The sequence below is a fragment of the Conger conger genome, chromosome 14 (genome assembly GCF_963514075.1).
Source record: "Conger conger chromosome 14, fConCon1.1, whole genome shotgun sequence".
Lineage (NCBI taxonomy): Eukaryota > Metazoa > Chordata > Actinopteri > Anguilliformes > Congridae > Conger > Conger conger.
In genome coordinates this window covers 25,558,320-25,583,696 of record NC_083773.1, presented here as the reverse complement: position 1 = coordinate 25,583,696, position 25,377 = coordinate 25,558,320, and the positions used below count along the sequence as shown (strand labels likewise).

General features: G+C 39.9%; 2 protein-coding genes across 2 annotated transcripts; one reads left to right on the top strand and one right to left on the bottom strand.

The window, feature by feature from the left end:
- Positions 1 to 6,006: 6,006 nt before the first annotated feature.
- LOC133110332 (potassium channel subfamily K member 15-like) lies at positions 6,007 to 10,727 on the bottom strand. The gene is made up of 2 exons (XM_061220347.1): positions 9,753 to 10,727; positions 6,007 to 8,020 (listed from the first exon to the last, which is right to left on the bottom strand). Exons 1-2 carry the CDS (start codon positions 10,033 to 10,035, stop codon positions 7,083 to 7,085), a joined length of 1,221 nt encoding a protein of 406 aa, XP_061076331.1. The 5' UTR covers positions 10,036 to 10,727; the 3' UTR covers positions 6,007 to 7,082.
- An 8,982-nt stretch (positions 10,728 to 19,709) lies between these two features.
- On the top strand, positions 19,710 to 25,337 carry LOC133110119 (opioid growth factor receptor-like). Its single transcript, XM_061219999.1, has 8 exons — positions 19,710 to 20,287; positions 20,930 to 20,986; positions 21,228 to 21,248; positions 21,360 to 21,429; positions 21,517 to 21,595; positions 22,349 to 22,415; positions 22,518 to 22,666; positions 23,339 to 25,337. The coding sequence occupies exons 1-8, from the start codon at positions 19,871 to 19,873 to the stop codon at positions 24,831 to 24,833; spliced, it is 2,355 nt and encodes a 784-aa protein (XP_061075983.1). The 5' UTR covers positions 19,710 to 19,870; the 3' UTR covers positions 24,834 to 25,337.
- Positions 25,338 to 25,377: the final 40 nt, after the last annotated feature.

Sequence of the window (25,377 nt, the reverse complement as noted above, 5' to 3'; positions counted from 1 at the left end):
CTTTCAGCTTTTGAGATTCAAATGTAAATTATTGTTATGAATATGACGAGTAGGCAGATGTAGCGAACGGAAACATTATTCATTCCATTAGTGGAAGAATCATGCATATGAGATGGATTATTGTTTTATAAGAAATCAAGACATATTGTTTATATCATGTTATATAACAGCTCTCCCTCAAGCACTGTTTAATACATACAGTAATGTTTTGTTTTGGTTTTGTTGTGCAAATCAGATGTTAGTTCATAATATTAACTGAAAAACAAGATTATTTTAGGAAAAGACTCTAAAACTGGAAAGTGCACTTGACAGCTGGCTAGAGTTGGCTATGGGGATACATAATTTGGAAATATTGTTGACTATAACTGGATAAGATTAAGACCAATCTTACCCTCTAGTGTTGAAGATGTAAAATGACATCCGTAGCATTCCGCATACGTATAATACACCAAGGCACTGCATGTTTCAGAAGATTTTTTTATTTTTTTAAAGTTAACATTATACTGTACAAGAACAGACATAACAATATATTTTTGTTAAGCATGAATGTATTTTGTGTGAATAATAAATAATGTAGTGATTTATAAAGATGATTATTGTTATTATTATTAGTTTATTAAATGGTAAATGGTTGGCATTTATATAGCGCCTTTATCCAAAGCGCTGTACAAATGATGCTTCTTATTCACCCATTCATACACACACTCACACACCGACGGCGACTGGCTGCCATGCAAGGCACCGACCAGCTCGTCAGGAGCATTTGGGGGTTAGGTGTCTTGCTCAGGGACACTTCGACACAGCGACATGTCGCCCCATATATAATAATATTAGTAATTATTAGTGTATATAATGGTAAGTCACTGAACATATGGAATTAAAATGCCATACCCCATAACCTGGGCTGGATTTGGATTTGATGGCCATATTGAACCTTGGTCTAGAGGTTTAAATTCCAGCTAAGCACACTGCAATTGACCTCTACTTCATAGCAAACTGTAGAGTATATTCATTTGACAAACTCATGAAGGCTTCTTGTTTACCACAGTTTTCTAAATAACTGCATCTGAATGGTAGTGGTGAAATAATTTATTTGATTCTATTCCCCCCAAAACATAGCCCTGTGCATTTGACTGATCTATATTATGTTGGTGCAACATAATATATATCATATAATATATATATATATATATATATATATATTATGTCTGCTCTTATCTGTGCGTCCTATCTTAAACAAGAAACGTTTATGTGGGCACGACAGTGGAAAAACACTTGGACAGCAGTTTCATTATTACAGTCAAGCAGCCAAGGGTGCGTTGTGTTATACTCTTTATCTTTTGGGGGCTGTTTGTATTGCTAGTTAACAGATAAGAGTTGCAAACCCAGCCAAAAAAACATAGAGTGCCCACTAGCACTAGCAGCCCTCTGCCGCACAGCTGTCAGGCCAGCAGTGTTTTGCAAATCGGCACTACAGGGGTCCCCTGGAGGACAGTTGAGGTGAGGCAATTGAGATGTGGATCGGCTTTTAGAAATGTATTTGTGAAGCACTGGCAGGCAGGCAGTTGGCACTGGTGGAGGTCTGATAGGTGCTTGCCTGCAGGGAATACAACAGAATATATTAATGACGACAAGTTATTTGACATAAGCACAGATTTCAAATTTTTGGACGTTTGGAAGTAGTACATAGTGTTTTTGCCACCTGTGAGCAAGCCTTTATTCCATTCCAATATCCCTGTATTCAAAGCCATTTGTTAGAAACACATTCAATATTGCAAGCATGTTGGGAACTGCATTACAAACTTATGCTTATGCTATGTATAAAAACTTATGATAACTTTTCTGTTCTCATTGTGTGTTCTGTGTATTGTTCTCTTGTTTGTCCTCCAAGGACCAAGTGGGGAAAGTGTTTTAGTATGTTTTTACATGCTGTCCTCTGGGATGTACTCTCGCCTACACTTTTTAATACCCCCAAAAACACCCAATCCAATCAAATAAATGAGAAGGGGTCTTATCAGACACTGTGTCGTGCTATATGCCAAAATTGTGAAAGTCCTCATAACGTTTGGAGTTACAGTTTTCATCCCCTATTGACTCATTCTTGCTGCAGTTGCTTGCTGTAATGCACTGTCAAAATAATTAAATGTTTTTCTTCTACTTCTGTTATATAATGCCAAAATGAAATATTTGTATGCCTTCAGAATTACAGTGGTGTGAAAAAGTGTTTGCCCCCTTCCTGATTTCTTATTTGCATGTTTGTCACACTTAAATTTAAAATGGGACCTCTTGGATGAGTCATCGCTGCGCTCCTGGGAAGGTTCCACTGTTCCATGTTTTTGCCATTTGTGGATAATGGCTCTCATTGTGGTTCACTGGAGTCCCAAAGCTTTAGAAATTACTTTATAGACTGATAGATCTCAATTACTTTCTTTCTCATTTGTTCCTGAATTTCTTTAGATCTCAGCATGATGTCTAGCTTTTGATGATCATTTGGTCTACTTCACTTTGTCAGGCAGGTCCTGTTTAAGTGATTTCTTGATTGAGAACAGGTGTGGCAGTAATCAGGCCTGGGTGTGGCTAGAGAAATTTAACTCAGGTTTGATAAACCACAGTTAAGTTATGTTTTAACAGGGGGGGCAATCACTTTTTCACACAGGGCCATGTAGGTTTGGATTTTTTTTCTCCCTTAATAATAAAAACCTTCATTTAAAAACTGCATTTTGCATTTACTTGTGTTGTCTTTGACTAATATTTAAATTTGTTTGATGATCTGAAACATTTAAGTGTGACAAACATGCAAAAAAAGGTGTATTCCATTTTCTCGAGAGATCACATTAATATGTCAAGGAGGTCTACCCATGTTGATTGTGATTAGACTAGTGTTAAACACTGCGTTTGCTAAAGCCAAGGGAACAGCCTCTATCATGGAGAAGGAGCCATATGAATAGACCTGTGTGTTCGGATAGCCCTATAGCCTGTCCATCAGATTTAATTCAACCACACTGCCAGAAATGCTGACATAGGAATGAGTCCCAGCTACTTCTTATATGCACTAGGAATCGGCCAAATTAGGGTACCTGACTTCAGCCAGGTGACATTACTGTGGCTGGGTGTGATATATATTCAGACTGGTTATGTAAGCATGTTCCTCATGTCTTACTATTTCTGGTTTAGTAGAAATATAAATATTATATATATATATATATATTATTCAATACAGACATATTTATGGAACCAAACATCCTACCTGGTTATGATGGTACGACTGATTTCTAACTAACATTGAAGTAAATTTTATTCCGTTCAGCCATTTACGAAAAAACTATTCTTTTGTCAGGACTATACCTAAGCGGATATTGAATTTCTTTACATTTTGTACCAAAATCATTCATGTGTCTGGACAAAAAGATATGTAGATGTTTTGTATTTGGAGAGATTTGGGGACTTGGGATTTGGGGACATCTTGGTGCAGTTTTAGGAAATCCATCCATCCATCCATCCATCCATTATCTTAACCCGCTTATCCTGAACAGGGTCGCAGGGGGGCTGGAGCCTATCCCAGCATACATTGGGCGAAAGGCAGGAATACACCCGGGACAGGTCGCCAGTCCATCGCAGGGCACACACCATTCACTCACACACTCATACACTCATACACTCATACACTCATACCTACGGGCAATTTAGACTCTCCAATCAGCCTAACCTGCATGTCTTTGGACTGTGGGAGGAAACCGGAGTACCCGGAGGAAACCCACGCAGACACGGGGAGAACATGCAAACTCCGCACAGAGAGGCCCCGGCCGACGGGGATTCGAACCCAGGACCTCCTTGCTGTGAGGCGGCAGTGCTACCCACTGCACCATCCGTGCCGCCACAGTTTTAGGAAATGTCATGTGGAATTTGAATATCTTTACAAAATGTTGACATCAAGATTGTGTTGGTCATTGCCTTAGGAATTGAGATATTCACTGCTAAACTCTAAAAACATAAGGCTTTGTAATTTTATTTTAGTCTTCTGTGTACACTGTATATGCATGCTCTGGCTTTTTTTCTGTCTGAAATTTCGGAATGACACAAGGCTTTTCTTTAATTTAAGTCTTCAACCACGTGTGTGCAATAAGTAGTTTTTGATATACTGACACGTTTATAGGGCTAGTACAAAATAGGTGGAAATTGCCCTCTAGGGGGGCAAAGTGGAAAGGGTTAAGCATTGGTTAGTATGTTCCATGCATGGCCTTCCATATGATTTTGAAACATACCACAAATTGGTAACAGGCAATGAATTACATTTCTGAATGATTTCCATTGCCCAGTTGCAATTTTGCTCACTCCATCGTCATTGCCGTCAGTGGCCTGCCCTGAAACCGCCTGGACTCGATACCAGACCACAGGGCTCATGCGGTAGAACAGTGCTCTAACGCGATGAGCCAGATCAATAAAAGAAGATCACCACAGAGGTCCAGAGCTGCAGTGTCCTCATTAGTCATGGACAGCCATGAGCCTCCTCCAAAGCACATGCAGCCAGCCACCACTTTCCACTCTGTAGCCCACTGAGCTGCACAGTCATGACTGCTCTGTGCTGGTGAGTGCTGCAGACAGGGTGCACTCAGCCAATCAGAGGAGTCACTACTGCATGTTGATGTTCGAGGAACACCCTGGCTAAACTGAATCACATATTGCCCCCCCACACATACACACACTCACACACACACACACATACACTCACGTGCAAATAATTAATTTAGAATTAGAACAAGAACTGTAATTAATTAGGAAATACTTTGACAGAAGGGCTTTGATCTGATAATTATTCGCCGACTGTCATCCAAATTACCATCAAATCAAAATTTGGAGAATAATGTGTAAATATATACCACAATAGAAAATCTGTTATTTCAATAAATTGATTTGTTCCTTGTCACTTTCCATATAAATTCCTTTTTAAAAATGTGTATTCTGCGGAACCACTGAATAATCTATTGGATTATGTTTTTTCTATAAACAGAGCTACTGTACATATTTTATGTTCCTGTATATGTGGGGGACATTGGACTCTCCATGCAGTGCATGGGAGCTTAATGTTCTCTGTGCTGGAGCTGAACCAGATCGAAAAATAATTAGCTGCAGGTCTAACAGGCCATGTAAAAAAACACATGAAACATTGCGTAATAGCACAGACATCTGTGTATTTTAACTAGCATAAACAGAACACTTCAACTGATATATCAACACATATAGGGAAAAAGGATTACAACAGCCTTGTTATAAGTTTTACTATAAACCATATAATTCCCAAGTATATGTTTTTTTCTAAAATGATGGATATTTATCCTTTGTTGTTCATGATAAGTAATAACAACTTTGATTAAGATATTAAAAAAGAATACAAAAATATTTGTATTAAAATCCTCACCTCCACCAATATCCCAGATATGATTAAACACCTGCACTCTTGACTTTTAAAAAATATTACCAGATCAGAGGGTAGGTACAGTGAGGTCATTGGAAAGTATTTTGAGAGTGGTACCATTTCTGTTCTTTTGGCTCTGTACTACTGCAGCACATTGGATTTGAGATGAAACATGAAAACTGAAAATGACATTTCTTTCGCCTTTAATTTGAGGGTATGTACATCCATATTGGTTGATCCTTGAAGGAATTGCATCCCTTATTATACATAGCACCCACATTTCATGTAATTGGACAGTTTAATTATCGGCGGTTTCTAATTACTCAGGTGAATTCAATCACTTCCTTAGTGCAGGTATAAGAAAGCTTTCAGTATCTACTCTTGATTCTAGACTTTTGATTGCCTTTGGAGACTGCTATTGTCATTTGTCAACATGAGGACCAGAGTTATGCTACTGAAAGTCAGGGCTGAGAAATAGGAAAACGGTTAGATAACTAGACCAAACAATAGGCTGACCAAAATACTGTTTGGAACACCATAAAGAAAGAGAGCACAGGTGAGCCCAGTAATTGCAAAGGAGCTGGTAGGCCAAGGAAAACCTCTACAGTTTTTGACCAAATAATTCTCACCATAATGAAGAAAAACCAGAAACCCATTTCAGGAGGCAGGTGAGGATGTGTCACTGACTACTTTCTGCAGAAAAGTTCACAAATAGATCTACAGAGCCCACACTGGAAAATTCAAACCACTAGTTAGTTACAAAACAGGATGGCCATGTTACAGTTTGCTATGTAGTACCTAAAAGAGCCGGCAGAGTTCTGGAAAAAATGTCTTGTGGACAGATGAGACAAAGATTGACTTGTATCAGAGTGATAGCAAGAGCAAGAGTGTGGAAGCTAAGAAAAGCAAAGCTCGGCCTCACCTGTGAAACATGAAGGTTTGGGCATTATAGTTTGGGCATGTATGGCCGTCATAGCTGCTAACTCACTTGCCTTCACTAATATTGCAACAGCTGATAGCAACAGCAGAATTCATTCTGAGGTGCACAGACGCATTTACTCAAGTTCAATCAAACTCCCCTCCAATTTTACACATTGGATGGTGCTTCATCCCACAGCAAGGCAACGATACCAAACATACACCAGTGCTCTCTTTCTTCTTAATGTTCCAAATTGCTTCATTTCAAATCCAATATGCTGATGTACAAATACTAATGGACCTTACTGTATATATAATTTATACAATAGTGTTTTGGATCTGCTGTGCCCTTGAATGTAGAATTTCTTATTACCATGCCATAGTTCTTACCACTAGGTATTCGTTTCTTTCTTAATACTTATTTACATGTTGCTTGCTTTGTTTTGACAATAAGATATACAATAAAACATATTACATTGAGATTTTTCCTGGCCTGTTGTCAGTGTCACAAACTTGTTGGAAGAGGGATACAATCTACCTGTCCTATAACCATGCATCCTTCATGCAGCATAAATCACTTGTACAGCGCAAATAACATTCAGTGTGATTAAAAGGACATCAAGTATATAAACAACAGAGTTTGGAAATGTTTACAGATGATACTCAGCTCACCCTCTCGATTTACACAGTGTAAAAAAATGTATATGAACATTAAATCTGCAGAATTTCTGCTGAAGAGTTGCTGGAGGTGCTATAACGAATTCCTCCTCGTGAGCGGGGAAATGCAGGCCCCCTCAGAGGAACACTGGGCTACGTCTTCCCTCGAGCTGTGGGACCCCTCATCTATCCTGTAAGAGATGGAGTTATAGTAGACAAAGTTGGTGTGGCAGCCTGGATGGTCATGGTGTGAGAGGGTGGGGCTGTCACAGACACCCAGCTGGTAGCAAACGCAGGGGCAGAGGGATCGGAGGCGGGACTCTGGTTTTGGGGGGTGAAACCGTTGGAGGTACACCTGCTCCAGTTCCTGCTCCTGGTCCTTGCTTGGCGACGGGATGAGGTTGATGCAGCTGGCACTCTCGTCCATGGGCAGGAAGAGGGTGCTTCTACTGCACCTGTCCTCATCTGAGCTGAGTCCCCCCTGCCTCCCGGCAACGCCCCATCCCACGCCCCGTCCCCTCTTGAAGGACGCCCGCTGCTCCGCGTCGCGTCTCTCATCCTCCGAGTTCATGGTGAGGAAGCGGAGCACCACCAGGTTGAGGAAGGCCCCAATGACCGTCAGCCCCACCAGGATGTACATGAAGCTGAAGGCCACGTAGGACGTCTTCTCCTGCAGGTCCTCCTTCTTCTGCAGGGCCACAAAGTCCCCGAAGCCGATGGTGGTGAGGGTGATGAAGCAGTAGTAGTAGGCGTTGAAGAAGGTCCAGCCCTCGTAGTAGGAGAAGGTGGCCGCCCCAACGCCCAGGGTGCCAATGCAGGACAGCAAACCCACCAGCACCATGTTCTCCATGGAGACCTCTGTCCGCCGCAGGCCGAGGCTCTGCTTGGTCTTCCTCAGCAGGTAGCGGACGAAGGTGTTCATCCTCTCCCCCAGGCTTTGGAACATCACAAGCGTCAGGGGGATCCCCAGAGCCGCGTAGAACATGCAGAACACCTTTCCTCCATCTGTACCAGGAGCCGCATGGCCATAGCCTGCAATACCCCAACATAGTCACACACAGTATTATAATCATCAGCAGGTGCAAAAGGGCCTGATGCTTGGCAGCAAACTAACTGGATAGAATATACAGCTAAATGCAAAAGTTGTTGCTTTGGCTCTATTGCTGTGAAATAAAACCATGAATATAGTATGAGGTCAGCTGTAATTTAAGAGTATATATCCATATAAGGGTGTTCTGTGTAGGAATTACAGCTTTTTAATAAACAGCCTCCCACCCCATTTTAGGAGAGCAAAAGTAATTGTACAATTGACTGCTCTGCCAGTTGTTTCCGGGCCAGGTATTTGTCTTTGTAACATTAATTTATGCACAAGAAAGCGAACAAAGGGTCTAGAGTTGATTCAGGGAGCAAACTTTGGATTAGTCCTAACATGAGGACCAATCATGACTGATCAACAACTTGGTAGACCATAGAAGGCCACTGTAGTGGATGACCGATTAATAAATTCAATTGTGAAGAAAAAGCGCTTTTCATCTGCTGAACAGATGAAGAATACTCTCCAGGATGTGGCCATAGATGTGTTAAAGAGCAGCATAAAGAGAAGACTACACCAGCATAACCTCAGAGGGTTCCCGTGAATATGCAAACCCAGGTTAGATTTTTGATTTTAAAAAAGTATATTAAAAACTGTTCTGAAACAAAGTCTTATGAACAGGTGAGATGAGTTTTATCCTGCAACAAAGTGATAGAAAGAGGAAAGAGTGGATGCAGAAAAGAAATGCTCATGAGCCAAAGCACCCCCTTGCACCCATCTGTGAAACATGGTGGAGGTAGTGTTTGGGCATGAATGGCTGCCAATGGAACTGGCTCACAACACTGCTGATGGCAGGATGAATTTTGAAGTGCACAGAAGCATCTCCTCAGATCCTACCAAATGCCTCAAAAGTCATTGGACCTAGCAGCACGACAATGACCAGAAACATGCTCCTAGAGCAAGCGAGGAGTTTTTTTCAGGGCCATAAAGTGGAATTTTCATTACTGACCACCAATCCTGAATTCAACTGAACATGCATTTCACTTGTTGAAAACGAGACTCAAGGCAAAAACAAACATAAACAAACTACAGATGGCTGCAGTACAGGCCTGGCAGAGCATCACCAGGGAAGATGCCCAGCATCTGGTTTTGTCTATGGGTCACAGACTTCAGGAAGTCATTGAATACAAATGATTTGCAACCAACTGTTAAATATTTTTGCCGCTGGGCTAAATGAGTGTTAAATGACAACTTTATTTCAGTTTATGTTAATTTGTCCAGTTACTTTTGGTCCCATGAAATGGGGAGAATATGTATAAAAAGGGCTGTAATTATATAACCTAAATACCTTCAAATTAAAGCTAACAGCACTTTCACCTCACATTTATTGCTTTGTTGCAAATAAATGTGCTGCAGTAGGTACAGAGCCAAACAAGTTCATTGGTGGATGTGTAAACTTTAACTGTATTTTTTCATATTTCCACAACTGTAAATTCAACCCCATTTGTTGTGTATTGCTTATGGGTAGAATATATTCACTTATACGGTTCAAACGAAAAGTTGCATAGGGTACTGTAAGAAAATTAAGAAGACCATAGGCTATATCAGCATACATAGAGAATAACACAATGGGAAATCTTCGTCAATATTCTAAAACAAATGAATGCCAATGTTACTGGTCTTTTACCATCTTACCAAAAACAAACCAGTATCGTGAGAAATCAAACTTGCCTATCGTTGTTATGACGGTGATGGCAAAGTAGAAGGATCCAGCGAATTTCCACTGCCTCCCTGCGCGATGGGGCTCAGCTTGCAAAACCACACACTCTATTGCTCGATAGTCATCATCTGAAAAGCCGTATTTCTTCTTAACGTCGTCACGTTTCTCTTCAAGTATTCTCTTCCTCGAGTTTTCAGTTTCTGACTCCAGTGCATCGAAAACGGCGGCCCCAACGAGCAGGTAGGAAAACATGCACAGGATCAGAGAAAAGGTTCGAATGTTCTGCTTCTTCATCTTCGCGCGCGGCGAAAGAGAATGGAGAAGGATGGTGGGCAGCCGCGCTGAAATGCTAGTGCAACTCACCACATCATGGGTGTTCACACTAGCGCATGAGCGAAACCATTTAATTCCGAGAAAACTTAAAATAAGTGTAGCCTATATGACATGCAGCAGGTTAATTATAACATTCTGACGAATACTGAAGAAGCTCGAAGGTCCGTAAAGAAATTCCGTCGCAATTGTATTTCGATGAGATGTTGAAATTGCCAGTCATTCATTGAAAGCGCAAGCAAAGTCGATGCTATTGTGCGATTTATGGCATCCTACGCTCCTTTGTGGTTTATCGAAAACTGCGAACGCAATATGCAGCGCAATTGCACGAACACGTTTTTTCTCCAGAAACGCCCTTGCCCAATGCGACTTACACAGCATGTTTTTCTGCTATTCTATTTCATTATAGATACATCTGAATGTTACGTTCTTCAAAAAGTACAAGTGTTCCACCTGTGGATTTAACCTCCAGCCTTATGATAACACCTATGCAGACAGTAGCTACCCACGACACCAACAAAAGCCTCCGTCTTCCATATTTCTTACATGGATTTACGTCTCAGAATGATTTAATCCAACAAAAAAAATAATTTTTGTTCCCTTCTGCCACCGTATCTGCCTTGTTGCAGTACTGTAACCGGAGGCCAAGTAGCTACCTGGTTACCTCGGCTGCAGCGCGGTCTCTGTTTAAATTGGTTACGGAAGCTGAATCTCTGAGATAGACCAGACTATTGCTTCACATCAGAAGCAGAACACTGGTTATATTTAGACCTTAAATCCCCGACAGTGATTCGCCTCCAAACTGCCACTTTTAGAAGGCGAGCTCATTCGCCGGTTCACTTTTCATAGCTGAAAGGAAAGGGGGAATAGGTTTAATTAACAAGTAACTACTCGTCTGACATCATACGTATCGACACATATTGATAACGCGGAGGCTACAGTAAAATGGGTTGAGGTGGGGAAAGTAGCCGAGTCTACAAACAAATAATTAGGTTATTAATTTGCTTGCAAGCAGTAGGCTTTTTGCTAAGCAGTAGAATAACTGTAAGAAATGATTGATGTATCCATTCATTACACGTGAATTATCCATAGCTACATTGACTACATGTCTGCATTTCCATATTTTTCTGAAGACCTACAGAACCTACTATGTAAAAGTTATATTCATTAACATTTTAATCCGTAAACGACCATACAGTTTCAAAGAGTCTATGAAAATGGAACAAAACTATTTTTCTATGTAGCACGTAGGCCTAGCCTACTTTAAAGAAACATGTCGCAAGAACCTGCACGAGCCGCTGGCCGTGGTGCTGATTGCTTTCTCCAATGGAGCTTCAGCGGGGTGCCGTTAATGGTGACCATTGTTCCCGTAGTGTTTGCTCGTAAAGGGAGCGATTTTGGATTTAACCGTTTACGTCGTCATGTAAAGGATTAAATGCAAAATGCAAAAACACTATAGCTTCACGAGGAACATTCAAAAACCGAATGGTATCACAGGAACTGTCAACCATTACATTACATGAATCGCATTTGGCTTGTCCAGAGAGACGTACAGTTGATTAGACTAAGCAGGAGACAATCTCCCCTGGAGCAATGCAGGGTTAAGGGCCTTGCTCAACGGCTGTTCGGATCTTATTGTGGCAGGCCGCCCTAGGAAAATATTTGATTTGACAATATAATTTTCACAGTTTGTAAAATGAAGACTTTTTTCATTAGTAGTAAAGGAAATACTTTCCCTTTTAGTAAGAAAAAAGAAAGATTAGAGAGAGTGAGGGGAAGAGAGAAGGAAAGAAAGACTTTTGATGTTCTTCAATGAAAAACAAATTATTACAAACACCTAAAGGAAGGTAACAAAAAAAGGAAGGAAGGAGGCCAAACTCCTTCATCCCCTTAACCTGGCGTTTTGATCACATGATCTCTCTCATACATACATACATACACACAGCCTGGCCCAATCAAACATAAGGAAGGGAGAAAAGGAAAAAAGAAAGAAAGAGAGAGTATTTTGGGGAATTGTGGAAACTCCTGGCCTTTTCATACTGAACCATCTTGATTGCTTTGCCTTTTGAAGCGTGCATGCAAAGGATATTCACAATCCACTTGGATAATGTATCATTCTTCTGACGGATGAGCCATGCTTCGTGGAGCTGGCCTTTATAAAGCGCACTGTTCCACACTAATCATTGGAACATTTGTCATTTGCAGACTCACTTTTTGAGAGAAATAGGGCAACCAACCATTGCTGCTTTTTAAAGATAAACCCCAGAAATAACATTATTCATAACACATACACCAAGTATATACACTCAGTGAGCACTTTATTAGGATTTATTAGACTTATTTTTTAGACTTATTGGTCTTCTGCTGCTGTAGCCTATCCACTTAGAGGTTTGACACGTTGTGTGTTCAGAGATACTCTTCTGCATACCACTGTTGTTATGTGTGGTTATTTGCCTTACCGTCACCTTCCTGACAGCTTCGACCAGTGTGGCCCTTCTCCTCTGACCCCTCTCATTAAGAACCCCTTTTTGCCTGCAGAAGTGCTGCTCACTAGATGATTTTTGTTTTTGCACAATTCACTGCAAATCACAGGAGATCAGCAGTTTCTGATACTCAAACCTGGCACTAACAATCATTCCACAGTCAAAGTCACTTAGATCAAATTGCTTATCTATTCTGACATTTGGTCTGAACAACAATTGAACCTCTTGACCACCATGCTTTTATGCATTTAGTTGCTGCCACATTATTGTATATTTGCATTAACAAGCTGGTGTACAGGTCTACCTAATAAATTGCACACTGAGTGTATGCATGTCTGTATATTCTCTCTCTCAATCTCTCTCTCTCTCCCAATCTCTCATCACTCTTTTTGAAAGGTACCATTTTAATTTTGCCAAATTTTTGTAACATTTGTGCACATTCCAATAGTTGTTTTTTGTCAACATTGCTAATCAATGTCACCGGTCAGTCAGGGCTGGAGAGAAATAGCTACCGGGTGTGGGAAGAAAGGCCACTGCTACGATGCTCTCCCATGAAAGCAGAGAGATGAGAGGATGTTTCAGTCACGGCGGTGGAGGGGCCACGGGAGTGACATAAATGAAGCTGAACTTTACCGGCAGTGTAAGCAGCTGGTGGGACCTTATTAAGGGAAAGGGCAGAGGAAGAGCCCTCTCAGGGATTTCAGACTAATCTTCTGCAGAGGACACTCGCCACACAGTCGAATGTTCAGTGTTAATGTAACTCTGACCAAGCGAGTCTAATAGGGAGTGTTGATTTAACACTGAATTTTACTGTGCACGCATTACTATAACAAATAAACAAATGCCTGGATTCAACCAACTTGTTACTTTCTGTGGCAGACCTTGTGCACTGTATGAAGAAATGTCAATCTTACTGTAAAATATTGGTGAATGGGTTGGCAGAACTTTGCCATATAAATAATGGCAACAATATGTAAAGCATACCTGTAAATATAAAAATGGTAGCTTACCTGTTACATGTATTATTATGGTGTTTGACGGTATGTAATATAATTATTTACATTTCAACTGTTTACAATTTCATAGCTTTGTTATTTTACAGACCATAAAATTCAGTTTTCACAGTGTGAGGCTTCCTCAAACGATTGGTAAACAATGGAACATGCTCGTGATTGGCTGAATAAGTTGTTCTCATATTTGCCATATTGCACTGTAACCATCTCATACTGGTGGACAAATCCAAGCGGGGCTGGGGTTCAACACTGATGTCAGACCTGGGCAAGCCATGTCCCAGCCGGGAGTGGTGTTAGTGGGCTAGTCCCCAGAGTCACACTGTACAATAAAATTCTACAAAAAAAACTGTACAATAGCATCTTATGGTTATACTGTACCAACAAACTGACGGTGGTCATTACAGACTACATGGTGTGAATGACTTATTCCAAATCTGGTTAGCAGATAATTTCCCTTTTGATATCCCTCCCCAACTCAGCTAATATAAGATAATAGATAAGATAAGATACACTTTTATTGAACCCCGTGGGGTAATTTGTCCTCTGCATTTGACCCATCCTAGTTACCTAGGAGCAGTGGGCAGCCACAGTGCAGCGCCCGGGGAGCAATGTGGGGTTAAGGGCCTTGCTCAAGGGCCCAACGGCTGTGCGGATCATTTTTATTGTGGCTCGACCGGGATTCGAACCACTGACATTGTGGCTCCCAGTCATGTACCTTAACCACTACGCTACAAGCCGCCCCTGATATCTGAATCTGAATATCTGAGGACGAATACATATGGATTAAAATGGATAATGGTCACTCTCTCCCCCTCCTCCCACATTTTTCATATAAATATCAATGAAAGATATTAGATAAATGCAACATATTATTATATAATAAAATCATAATAATCACGCTACCATGGACAGACTATGTCTGTCGTAATATACGTTAGACATATTACGACTATTTTAAAAAGAACTAGGTCACATACATATATTATTTAAAAGGAAGCATATATCCACTAAACCCGAACACATGCCAGCATGTTTGGCAGCTAATGGAGGACACCAGAAGAAAATTACAAAATTGTACATCAGTAAAATCAGTTGTACATTTTATAACATCACACACTCTCAAGTGGATAATGTGACTTAATGTTATCTATTACCTCTAATACAGCACACCTCGCTGCCATTTCCCATGCTGTTCTCATTCAAGGCTCCCCGATTCATGTACAAATGTGGAGGGGAAATTGGCCCAATTTCAGAGCAGTATGGATAAGTAGCTATCTTTAGCTGAAGATGACTCCCCAGAACATCAGCAAGTTTACCTGTCTTGATTGCTGAAGCTGTTGCCAAATGCATCGAAACTCAAGTCGCCTCTTGAAAGCATTCTAGGAAAATGCATACTGGAATATCCTTAGTCAATTAATTAGCAACATCTGTATGGTAGGCTCATGATTGTAGATATTTACTTATTGTCCCTCATTTACCAATATTTTTCCATTTTTGTCTATTGCCTGTACTTGTGATTTAAGCAGGAATAGTGGTGAGTTCAGACTCCAGTACTCTTACACAGAAACAGGTTTCTTTCTCTATCAGAATTTACCCAGATTAAAATGAAGATGACATTCAATCAGGGAATTGTTGTGTTGTTACGCTAGAAGAATCTTGGTGTTTGAGATTGTGGTTGAGGGTTAGGGGCAATGATGAGAATGGGAAAAATGGGAATGAAGTAAAGTTTATTACTGTATATTTATTACTATCAGTGCACAAATTAATAAGCAGGAAATATTTTGCAATGTCCATAGATAATATATTGTACATACTATGTGGTAGTATTCTACATAGCCCAAGTATAAATGTATTTTAATGCATTTCAAGAAGAAGAATAAACTGCAGAAGATAGCATATCATCTCTCAAACTGTCAGTTGCAATGAAAGCATCTGAGTTTATCTGAGGACAAAATCACAGCTCAGTGAAAACACATCAGTCATAGAACTGTTGCCAGTTGATGGACAGAGATGGGGGAGGAGTTTTCGTGTAGCTTTGTATACTGTCCGAGAAAGAGACAGGGCCATGGAGCATGTACTGAGATCCCCTGAAATATAGCTATAATATCAATGGCACCAATTAGAAATGTCTCTTCAAACCTATCCTAATTCAAAGTATTCTCCCACTTAGGTACATATTCACTTTTCTCATGTGTGTAATGAGCTCCAGCATCCAATCAATACTAATTTTCCAGTCATCCCGACAGAAAATAAGCATAGCATGCAGAAACAGCTGGAGTGGCTAGACTTACATACTTTAAGAAAATGTTCTTCTCAAAGTACCAAAGCATGGAGAGTGACAATGGTAATATAATCAGTGTTCCATAAATAGCTGCACCTCCAGACATCCTGTGCAATCAGATGCCTTCAGACAGGGATTGGAACAGAATTTTATGTGAGGCTTCTTCCAGGGAGAGTTCAAGGTTCATTTGATGTTGATGGGGGTAGGTGCCACCCACTTTATCCAGGGTTAGGTTTAGTTTCCAAGGCAGTTAAAAGTGGGAGTACATAGGAATACAATCACATATCCTGTGCTAATGTAGGTGTAGAATTATGCATTGATTTTCAGCAGGGGGTCAAAAGCAGAATATTGTCCTCTGTTCAATAGATGTTTCGAAAATGTTTGATCAGCATGCAAAAGCTGACTAAGATTCAATTAACATGTTATCAACCATTAAATGCAAAATCTTTTCTTATATTGTCCATGAAGCTACATTATGTGATTCACTTTCAGGAGAGGTCACAAATGAAGGCCTCGCCCAACTGGTTTCCAGTCTTAACCAGTCAGGTATCTATGTTGAGCCTTTTCTCCGTAATGTTCATGTTGTTGAAGACACAAGCAAAGGAATTGTTGGTATAAGTGAGGTCAGTTATTATTAGCTCTTTTTTTGTAAAAGCAATGTGATCTGAGTGACAATTCCCAATGAAAAAACCTTCCATTTTCAGTTGTACAGTACCATAGTGTGTCTGTTCAGAATGGTTTTTCTTTTTTTATTCAGAAAGGATTTTCTTTTTTTTCTTGCCTGGCTTGGTTTCATTGGTGACACTAAAATAAACATACTGAAATGTAATTTGGAAAAGAATGGACATTAAGACTTGATTAAATATCATAATTTATTTTAATTATGTTAATTGTATTACTAAGATAAAAATCAATGTGAAATCTAAAGACAGACATCTGTTGCACAGATACATTTCAGTCCTGTCAGAAAAGCTACAATCTCCTGCAAAGCATATATAATCAAGTTCATCATCAACACAGATAAGAGTATAGAACCAGGTTTATCATCAACACAGACCAGAGTAAATACAGACAGATTAAATATAGACAGAGTAATCGGTAACAAAACATTCAGACTACGTAAATACATTGCTCGACAATACCTGTGACAGGAAGAAAAACAGCACATGCATACTTGTTCACAATATACCTTAGGGACTTAAATTTCATAATAATGTGAATTAGTGGCAAAAGAAGAACCCTGGTGTGATTGATAATTGGCAGGTGACTTAGACCAGATTGGTCTCTTTTTCTGTTGAGCACTGTTGTTATCACAGCGTGGGATCGGGAATCTGTGAAACGGCACAGGAAAAGAACTCACCACTACAGGGGTTTGATATGGGTTTCAATTCAAAGAGAAATATATACACCCAGATGTGATTGGTGTAGTCACCACTGTATGCAAGAGGTTGGCACATTCTGCTGGTTTCCACAGTAACCAAAGATTAAAATAGCAACTAAGAGTTGGGGGGATGTTGGAGAAAGGCACACCCCCATAATGGAAGAGAAATGCATTTTCTGTCCTCTCAAATGCCAGACACATAACACAAATATTAGCCAATTAATGTCTGAAAAAAAGAAAAAAGGCCCGCTGTACTGAATCCAATTACAAACTCATTGTTCCTTGTTCTGGTCTGCAATGGTCAGACAGAACACTGCAGGCCCAGTTTTGTTTCTGCTGTCCTCGAAGAGTGGGTTGAACGTTTTCACAGTTTCACAACCAATATTGAACAAACTCAAAGAATTGCCACTGATTCTCTCAAAAGCATAAAGCATTTAAAACATGATGTTACTGAGATGAATGCTTTAAATCATTAAAAGAACACAGAACAAATAATAAAATCATGTATAATACATTTTGTGTATATACTGTATAGCAGATATGTACCCCAGGAGTGTTATTCTGTTTTAAATTTACTCATGAGGGAGGGAAACTCAGCATACATTCACAGTGTGGTACCCAATTTGCATAGAGGATAAGCAGAAGGTTTTTTCTTATTAATTTATGCATGGCATATATCAATGATATCAAACTAAAACCCTTACTGCTCCTTTTCTTTATGAATGGGTGGGAGTGGGGATGGGGGTAGAAAGATTAAATGAGAAAGCGATGCCAATTCATTGTAAAATATCTTTGCAAGGTGAAGAGCAATTCTTCTGTTCATTCGTTAATGAGCACCCATTAAACGGTGTGCAGACTTTCTCCTTTGTGATGTCATGTAGCTAGGTATTACACTTCTTGCATGGTTCCTAATTGCTCTCAAACCCTAAAGTGCATGTCTAAGCAAATACTTTCATCTTGATGCAAATTCTATGTACCTGACTGATTATATATACCTGACTGACTGTTAAAATAAATTATTTTACACTGGCATCTGATGACATCACCAATATCTGTGTTAACCTTTAAATATCATAAACTCTTGAGGCATGGATTCAATCAGCATTTTAACTTAACCTCACATATTCTTTCAATTTTTATTTTTTATTCACACTTATTTTGTTCAGAATTCATGCTTATTCATGCAGACATGCATATACATAAAAAATACCAACACACACACTTTTTTGGTCTCTCTCTCTATAGTGAAGGCCACTCCTTCACAGAGATGCAAAGCAACATTTTCAGTGTTGTTAGAAAGGTGGCCATGGGTACACATTCCATATTACTTTTTTGGCAGCTGTTACTGATAGGCTTTCTGTTGAATATTGCTTTGTGGCTAAGCGGGGAAGCACATATTCAGTGATCATTCTGGCTCAAGTGCTCTTGATTCATGTGTGAAATGTGTTTTCAGTCTGCTGTTTGTAAACACAATGTGCCATCTCATTCCATAGCACATAGCTCTCACTAAGGCCATAGTCTCATTGTATGTTGCAAGACAGATTTCATGACTACGTACAGTATAGAATTTTCCATCCTGGCCAGCTTTCCTGCATACAAGATGATGCTTTGCCTCCAATTAAATAGCTAGCCTGTACAGGGCTATCATTACTTGTTTTATATCCTTTAAAGGAAACACTTAGATATGTGTACAGAAAGCTGGTAACACAACATCATACTATAGAGAAGCAACACTTCAACTTCAGAATAAAAAAGAAAGAATGCGCATCAGAATTCACATCTGTTTAAGCCAGTGGTTCCCAAACTCGGTCCTGGTTTCCTTTCCAACCACACTTGCAATCCCAGAACATTAGCAACCTGTTATTTTTTCTTAATGACGTGCTATTGATGTTTTCAGGGATTATTCTTAAACCATGTTATGTCAGAAATAGCTATGCATGCCATGAAGAACCCCCCCCCATATTTAAGGAAATAAATATGAAAGAAATATAACCCAACCTAATTAAGAACCGATTGATTAATCTCTGTCTATCGTTTGATGAAAATGTTTAACCTCTTTCTATGTCATTTTTTGCAATATAGCGCAGTAAGCACAATACAAAAATTGGAATTGTATTCTTCATGGCATGCATAGCTATATATGACAAAATGTGGCTTAACTGGTTTACGAAAAACAACACCGGAAAAGATGTGTGCTTTCTATTGCCATCTACAGGTAGCTCTGTGATCAAACGCATGTTATGCATCATCATGGTTTTGAGTTTACCACAGCCTAATTTTTAGGTACTCACAACAAAACTTATTTTTTATGGTTTTTCAGCAATTCCGCCATATGCATGTTTGTTTGTTTTTGTTTGTTGTTCAAGCAGAAGCAAAAGTAGGCATCACAATATACACATTTGAACACAAAGCATAAACGATTCTTTGTAATAATTTGGGCCTTCTGTCTATATATGTATAGCTTTATCGTCGTTCGTTTTCAGTCGCCATGCTGTTATCCGTGTTGCTAAATGCGCAATTATAACAGAAGTCACTTAGATTATAGGACTTGAAGCCATGTTAGCTAATAGCCTATTGTTTTCCGGGGACGGCAGGTTGTTCTGTACTTTGCCTACATATTTTTCACGACAGAATACTTCAAATGCAATGCAACACGTCTGGATATAAGGTATATTTCCTACTCAGCAATCCCTTCGAAAACCTGCCTGACAGCATACACTGCAATTTCTGTCCTGAGCTGAGTTTCACTTTCATTTCAGCGAAATCGACTCTTAGAAAACTCTCGGGGGTAATAGAGTGCCATTATACGTACCCAATGTGTCATTACTCAGTTCTAGCAGCCTACTTACTAAATCTAATTCGGACGCTATTTTACATTGCTGTCAGCCTGCCCTCGGTTTTCACCAGAACTGTCAAGTCCAACATGACAACCTTTTCACCGTGGAACAGAGAGTCGGACGACGAAGACGACCTACTGTGCGAATATGATTCTACATGGGAGGACGAAACGGACTGCGATTTCGAAGCAGAAAGCTCACAGAGAAACACTCGCCATACAGTTTGTGCCTTCTTATGTATTTTGTCATATTTTTTCCACAATGAATTTGGTTCGTCTTACTTCCGTATTGTAACCTAAACAATATAGCACACATAACTGATTTGTTGTGTAAATTAATTATTGGAGGCCAATCCATTGTAAATATAGCCTATTGTTGCAACAATATTACTTTAAAAGGCTACACTTCTCCAATTATACACGCTCCCGATATAATCGAGTAAGCGTGTTTGGTAGTAAGGGCCGTCAAATGTTGCTCAGAAGTAATAGTTGGCCTACTGTACGATTGGTCACCCTGTACAAGGTTTTCAATCAATATTTAGAATTATTATAGAGCGATGGAATCTGGCAGAATTTTGCACAAATTGCAAGAGTTCACATCTAGTTTTTTTTCCGGACGTGGAGTAGCTAACTTTACAACTACTTTTTCTACATAAAATCCTGGGCCTCCTATTCTCTTTGCTGTGCAGTAATGGTGACTTTTAACGGTGTTTGCATACAAAAATTTGTATTTAATTCTGAAGACCTATAATTTTGTAATTTGTGTTTGACATTATAGATAGTTATAGCTATAGTTGGATAGAGTGCAAAAGCAAAAGAACAAAAAGGCACTACGTTTTTAGTCTTTGTGATGCTGTTTTCCAGTGGAGAAGAAACCTTCGAGCTGCAATGGACATGCAAACCTATCGACGCGGCTATCCAGTAAGGCCATGGGTTCCTCCTAAATATAAAAACAATTCACTAAATATATCCCTCTAATGAACTAACTGGATCAATTAAGTAAAGGCAAAAGTTTGGAACAAAAACTGGTGCACACGCAGGCCATTGAGAATGTTATATTGATATTCCTGTTTGGCATAGTTTTATATATAAATTCAGCGTGTACAGATTTTACAGGCTTAAACTTTTGACGATTCACTGAGGATACTTTTTGTCTTAACAGGATAACCGCAAGTCACCTTCAGTAAGTCTTTTTTCTACCAATATGAGTACAAATCTTGTCAATGTCAGACACATGAATATCAATGCAGGACATTTGCCTGGCTGAAGCCCTTCCCCCTGCATGTTTCTCCAGGATATGGATCAGGAGGAACCAATGGCTAATCTCCAATTTTACCGCAATGAAATTCCCTCATTACCTGAGAGTATGTCACTCCATGAATACTATTTTTTATGAACTGCAAGTACCCCAATATCTGGTGAGCTGACAGCATTTTCCTTTTTTTCTATAGACGTATATATCTCTCAATTTCATATGGATTGGAAAGGAGACTATGCAAGACTGGAGTGGGTTCATTCCTACATTCAATGGTAAGGCATACACTGTTTATCAACACTGAATTGCACCCAATACTGTAAAAAGACCTCTGCAGCTCACGTAGGATGCTGCCGCTCATTTGTTCTCCAACCTCCCCGGATCAGCCATGTCATTTCCTTTGTCATCTCCTTGCACTGGCTACCTATATTAGCTCACACCAAAACGTGGTTCTAGCTTATCAAGCAGCTAAAGCGGAAGTTCTGCTGCCCCTCTGTTCTGTTACCTCTGGGCATCTGGCACCTCCCTCCCCTGAGTATACCACTTTTAGGTCATGTCTTCTGTCTCTTTTGGCCCCCTGGTGATGGAATAAGCTTCCCACTGCAATCAGGATTATTATCAATGGCCCGCTATGCCTTCTTGGTGATATCACATTGTTGTGTTAGTGTGTTTCACTGATATTACCCTGTTCTGTAAGCCATGCTGAGTGTCACCTAAGTGATTCAATTGAATTAATCTGAAAAACAGTTTTAAGTGCTGCACTGGTGCTTTGATTGAAGGATAGGGTTAATATTGGGTTATGGGTTGGGTTGGCAGTTCTAGTTACACTCATGGAAGAAGTTGAAGCTATGGGGGACAGATACATTTCACTTGTGTTATTTCTTAAAATTGTGTTGTGGTTAAGGTTCCGATTGTGTCATCTCATTTATTTAACTTGCCAAGTATGACGTGGGACCTAACATGCTGCTCATTTGGTTTCTGATAGCATTACCCTTTGAACTCTTAACACAGTTCTGTATATTTCTCAGGTTGTTTCCACTGCAAGAATCTGGAATGAATTACCTTGCCAATGTGCTTACTAAAAAGGAGATCGAGGTAGGCACTTTTTTACATAATGTATTGGAGTTAAATAACTTCAAGTAGTGTAGCACACAGCTTACCCTCGTCTTGTGTTTTTGCACTCTATTGTCCCTACAGGAGTTTTGTGAAGATGAGGAAGCACAGAAGAGGCTGGTAATATCCTATGAGCTGATGTTGGACTTCTATGGCATACGGCTAGTGGACAAATCCTCAGGAAAAGTAGAGAGGTCGGAGAAGTGGGAAGAACGATTTGAGAACCTCAACCGGTCAGTTTGTTCATATAATTCAACAGCAGCACCTGATACTTATAGTCATGCTTTATTCAACTAACTGTTCAATTCAATTCTATTGTACTTTCACAAAGACCCTTTACAAAATATGAACAATTGGCCAAGACTGAACGGAAACCCCCCAAAATCAAGTAAGGTACAAAATTCTGCAGTAGAAAAACAAAAAGATTCCAAAAGTGGCGAGAAAAACGCCCTGGTGGAAAGAACTCATGTGAGATACCCGTCAAATTAGATTATAATCCAGATGAAAATTCATCTCCCAACCCTTATGAAAATTGAGGAGGTTGAAAACTTTGAACTAATCATTGGTCTTGACCTGTTTTTTTATTTTTTATTTAACAAGTTTGTAAATGATCAGAATAATCCATTGGTAGGTAAACACACACCCTCTTTCTTCACGACACGCTCTCAGAAATAAAGGTACATAAAAAGGTACATGAAATTGAACCCATAGCCAGCAATATATAATTAATTTGTATCTTTTTGGCTTAGAAAATATACTAATTTGTACCCAAAGAGAACATTATTGTACTTTCAGGGTACATTTCAGGGTGAAATTTGAATCTTCAAGAACAAAAATGTACCTCATTATTGTAAATCTGTAAATCCTTATGTATTTTAAATATTTAAATATTTTCTTTGCTTTAGAAACACACACAACAGCTTGCGAATTACCCGGATCCTGAAGTGCTTAGGGGAGCTGGGGTTCAAGCACTACCAAGAGCCGCTGGTCAAATTCTTCTTAGATGAGACTCTCATCAAAAATCAATTGCCACATTTGAAACAGAGTGTAATGGACTACTTCCTCTTTTCTGTCCGTGACAAGAAAAAACGCAAAAATCTGATTGAGCATGCCTTCAGGTACTACAAGCCCAAAGATAAGTTTGTGTGGTGTCCAAAAAAGATTCAAAGAAGACTGTTGAAAGCCCAGAAAACTCTGGATAACCAAGACCTAGAAATTGGTAGCCCATTAGATGAATCTGGGTCTGACTGGGAGAATGAGACAAATTTAACTCAAGACAACCCTGACACCTCAAAGGCTTTTCAGAGTCTGCAATCATCAGTTGACCCACTGCTTAATCTGAATGACCAAGACCGAGGAAAAGGTGACCTATTCAGTGAATCTGGGTCTAACCAGGAGAATAAGACAGATCTAGATGAAGACAGCCCTGACAACTTTCGGTGTCAGGGATCATCAGTTGACCCACCACTTGAAAGGTCAGTTGAACAGTCACCCCCAGTTAACAGGAAAATAGACCAGCCCAGGTTCCCAGATTCAGTCACTCTCAATGCACAGGAAGAAGAGACTGGAGCAAAGACAGGGTGCAGCAGGGTGCCTGCTGAGACACAGTCTAACAACCAAGACATTGAGATTAACGGGAAAATAGATGACACTCCAGCAGCAGAGCAGGAATCAGCACTGGAGATGCAAATCAAGAAGGAAGTGGTAGGAATGGCAAAGAATCCCAGTGACAACTGTCCAGAGGAAATTCATGAACCAGCTGGAAAAAAAGATGGTCTTTCAGATAGATGTAATCCAGCTCAAAATGGGGGTGGCACAGGTAAAATAGACCCTCAGCTATCCATGATTTCAGAGAGTCCCACAGATGTGGGGGGAGTGGAAGAGAGTCTAAACTGCCTAGGTGCAGATACAGAGAGCAAGACACTGTTGAGTGAAAGGACAGAGTGTCATGAAATGACAGGTACAGCTGAAAACAGTAACAGACCTAAAGGAGTGATTGAGATTCCGCAACCTTGGGCTAAAGGAGTACAAATTTCCAAAGCCGAGGGTGGAGAAGTCGAGAGGAGTGAACCAAAAGGAGGAGTGGAAGATGCTGTCAGCCTGGACGGAACGCTGGAGCTCCATAGATCTGAAGATGCAGCTCCTGTCAATCACCCACCGGAAGGTGATGTGAGCGAGAGTCCAAAACCTGATACTGGAGCAGACATGGTTCAAAGGCCAGAAGGTGCAGTGGAAGACGATGCTGGAGATGTGTTATCTAATCCAGATGAGACCGGTGACGATGCCATGATATGTGTGGATTCACCCCCGACACCCGGAGGGGACAAGGAAGCAGATGGAGATCCAATGGAGATTGACTCAGCACAGAATCCCAGCGCAGAAACAGAGATGGAACAATGATGAGCCATGTGGAACAGAGGTACCTGAAAAGCACACCATAGATTCCACATATAAACTTTTGAAAAATGTTCGAGTTTACAAAAAGAAGAAACCATTTTCAAGCCAAAATAAAAACCTCGCATCTCAACAAATGCCACGAGTCTTCCTGAAGCTAGAAGATTAATTTAGTCATAATTAATTTCTGAAAATATTTCCACATCAGCTTCTATAGTACACTCTGTGTTCCTGACAAAATGTTACAGATGAAGGTGCTGTACCACTGATTGTGCTGGAACCTTCTTTGAGAAACACAACTTAATCATTCATGTTGACATACTCCTCTTTGACAGAAGGGCTTATCTTCAATATAGGGACTTTTATTGCTATTAAATATTTGCTTACTTTTGTAAGTACTTTTGTTACTTACACACATGTTGTTTGCATTGTTCTTTCTGTAGTTTCGACATTTTTGATTGTGAATTTGCCTTGTTGGGTTGACTCGATCATTAAAGATTGTGAAATTCATTTCTGGAATGTAGGTTGTCTTTGTCTCAAAGTTAAGTAT

What these genes read in the sequence shown, in the direction of transcription:
- LOC133110119 (XM_061219999.1), top strand. Translation starts at nt 19,871, where the DNA reads ATGCAATGCAACACGTCTGGATATAAGGTATATTTCCTACTCAGCAAT. An exon ending in CCTATCGACGCGGCTATCCA is followed by an intron (nt 20,987 to 21,227) that starts GTAAGGCCATGG and finishes TTGTCTTAACAG; the next exon opens with GATAACCGCAAGTCACCTTC. An exon ending in ATAACCGCAAGTCACCTTCA is followed by an intron (nt 21,249 to 21,359) that starts GTAAGTCTTTTT and finishes ATGTTTCTCCAG; the next exon opens with GATATGGATCAGGAGGAACC.
- LOC133110332 (XM_061220347.1), bottom strand. Translation starts at nt 10,035, where the DNA reads ATGAAGAAGCAGAACATTCGAACCTTTTCTCTGATCCTGTGCATGTTT. An exon ending in CACCGTCATAACAACGATAG is followed by an intron (nt 8,021 to 9,752) that starts GCAAGTTTGATT and finishes GGGGTATTGCAG; the next exon opens with GCTATGGCCATGCGGCTCCT.